Raw genomic sequence first — 2,689 nt, 5'->3', positions numbered from 1 at the left:
ATTCCTGCGGCTTACTCAGCACAGAGCCCTCGGGTCCCCGTGGTGTGGTCCCTTGCTAATTTTTAGCACTGTACCAGCAGTGGCCCTGCTCTCGGGCACTCTGTATTCCCAGCGTTCACTCTTTGTGCCTTTTCAGACTGTCTTGATTTCTCTTTCCAGTTCTTTCCAAATGGCAATGCGTTTGCCACTGGCTCGGATGATGCTACCTGCAGGCTGTTTGACCTCCGTGCGGACCAGGAGCTCATGACTTACTCCCATGACAACATCATCTGCGGGATCACCTCCGTCTCCTTCTCCAAGAGCGGGCGCCTCCTCCTCGCAGGGTACGACGACTTCAACTGCAACGTGTGGGACGCGCTCAAGGCCGACAGGGCAGGTGGGTGTCTCCAGGCTCAGGTAGCATCTCTCAGCATGGACACGACTCCACACGTAAGCCAAGCTCCTCAGGCCTTTATCAGTTGGGTTGGCAGGAAATGTTCCGGGCCCACGGCGTGGCCTGGCCAAGGGACAGGTGACAGGCCGGAGGCGTCTGGGCTCTGGCTCTCCAAGTGTCAACTTTGCATGTACCAGAAGCTCCTCCCACACACACTTGTGAGAGGTGCTTGGGGACAGCCTTGTTGGATGGGAAAGGGGTGAGCACCTCGGCCTTCATGGCCTCACCTTGCTTTGCCTCCCGTCTGGTCGTACATGTTGGAACTCTGTCCCCACGTGGAGCACGGATTCAGGCACGGGTGTCCGCTGAGGTATAAGGTCTGAAGTCCGCACGTCAGAGGCAGGTGTCGAGTGCACTGAAACGCACTTGTGCAGAAGATGAGAACTTCCTGCATTAAGCGGGGGCGGCGCTTAGGTTGATTGACATATTTGGTCCCTTGGCTCTGCTAGTCTTGGTGCGTGGGAGGTTGGAGGAAGGGAGGGTGGCCCCGGGTCTTGTGGGGATGTCACCTTAGCTCCCTCGTGGATGGATCCGCGTACACCCCAGGTTGAAACTCTCCTCACGTTCTCTCCTCGCTCCCTTGTCCCCCAGCCTGCCCCTGCCTGGCCCCAGCAGTCCCCTGGTCACGGTGCTGTTGAGGACCATGGAGGCCAACCGAGGCCTCGGAGAGCACTGCTCCACCATGGAGGCCGGTCCCTGTACTCAGCCGTGGCGCTCACTGAGCGCAGGGGGTGGACGAGGGTTCTCTGAGATGAGCCTGCAGATTTCTCTGGAGGGACATGTGACTCAGGCTGATGGTTACTGATGCGCAGACTGCCAGGTGTCGACAGGAGGCCCGGCTCCGTGTGGCCCTCGGTGTCGGCACCCGACACCCGCCGTCTTCTGGGTTCTGTGCCCCATGCCAGGCCAGGGCTCAGGCGCGTGACGAGCAGCCCACAGCCAGACTCGGGCTGCGGCGGCCCCGAGATGGAAGCGGTGCGGATTTCGTGACTGCGATTGTTGCTCTGCTTTGGATTTGAGCTTCTTACCTTCCCAAGTGCTCGCTCAGGAGTCGGTGCCGCAGGCCCTGGGCATCGACTGTGTGTCCTTTGTGCGTGTTCTGTCACCACGCTGTCTCCCACAGGCTGATCACCGGGTCCTCAGTTCGTTTTCATTCAGACCTTTCTCCCAGCTGTCGGGGCCCCCGTGTCTGTGCGGGGAGGCGCTCCAGGTTAATTTTCACCCAGACTGGACTTTCCCTCCCGCTGTCCTTCCCTAGCCACTGAGGCATCGCAGGGATGCACCGCGAGGCTTCTGGGTTGGCCTCGGCGAGAGTACCTGCCACCCCGCCTTGCGCCGTGTCCTTGCCCGATGGGACATCTCCGGGCCCTGGAGTGACTGTGCTGTCATTTTCTCCCAGGTGTCTTGGCTGGGCACGACAACCGCGTGAGCTGCCTGGGGGTGACTGATGACGGGATGGCTGTGGCCACGGGGTCCTGGGATAGCTTCCTCAAGATCTGGAACTAACGCCGACAGGTAACGAGCAGCCCAGGGGCCCTTCCCTGCAGGTGCCTCTGCGTCATTGTCCTAACACCTGAGGTGCGCGGTCGTGGTTTCCAGACCGAGTCTGAGGTAGAGCTGACGGGGAATCGTGGTAAGGTGAGCGTTTACCTCACCCCGAGCCGCGTGCCCTCGGCCGCACACCCAGGTGGAGCCGTAGAAGAACTGTAGCTGCGGTGACGGGCCTGAGCGTAGACACTGTTTCTTTTCACGTGTCTAACCTTTGTTTAAAACAGCAGGTGGACGCCACGGTGACTGGGAGACCATTCCACCCCGAAGCGTTACAGTGACAGCGTTTCCAGTCCACCCCCACTAACGCGGACGCCCTCCCCCCTCAGAACTTCAAAAGGGCAAGATCTTTCCCTTCACTCATTGCTGAAACCAAGAGCACAATCCCCACCAAGACAAGAACCTGCTGTCACTCAGCGAGTCGTGCATTCCTTCCGGGACCATTGTCTTTGTTTTCTTTCTTGTCCTGAATGAATCTAAAAGGAAATACTGTAATAAAAACGTTAACCGGAACGTAAACTGGAGTGAGATTGTGAGACAGACATGCCCGGTCACTAGTCGATTGAAATTCTAGGTCAGTGATCCTGTTCTTGTGATGTTCATGCAAAACAAGTCAAGGACGTTATCTCGTAATTGGTTCTAAATTTCAGGTCGTGTTTGTAACAGGATTTTGAAAACATCCGTATTTCCTTTAAAAAATATCTTTAT

At 57.6% G+C, this 2,689-nt stretch overlaps 1 protein-coding gene across 1 annotated transcript in view; it reads left to right on the top strand.

Annotated features, from left to right (window-relative positions):
- Positions 1–2,500, top strand: part of GNB1 (G protein subunit beta 1) — a 65,377-nt gene extending 62,877 nt beyond the window's left edge. Inside the window, exons 10-12 of the mRNA XM_006903910.3 lie at positions 160–376; positions 1,833–1,948; positions 2,209–2,500. Coding sequence (XP_006903972.1) covers positions 160–376; positions 1,833–1,939 — 324 coding nt within the window. The 3' untranslated portion in view covers positions 1,940–1,948; positions 2,209–2,500. The remainder of the gene's footprint in view (positions 1–159; positions 377–1,832; positions 1,949–2,208) is intronic.
- Positions 2,501–2,689: the final 189 nt, after the last annotated feature.

This window comes from Pteropus alecto, unplaced genomic scaffold (genome assembly GCF_000325575.1).
Source record: "Pteropus alecto unplaced genomic scaffold, ASM32557v1 scaffold700, whole genome shotgun sequence".
In the NCBI taxonomy this organism is placed as follows: domain Eukaryota; kingdom Metazoa; phylum Chordata; class Mammalia; order Chiroptera; family Pteropodidae; genus Pteropus; species Pteropus alecto.
This window is presented reverse-complemented; position numbering and strand designations above follow the sequence as displayed.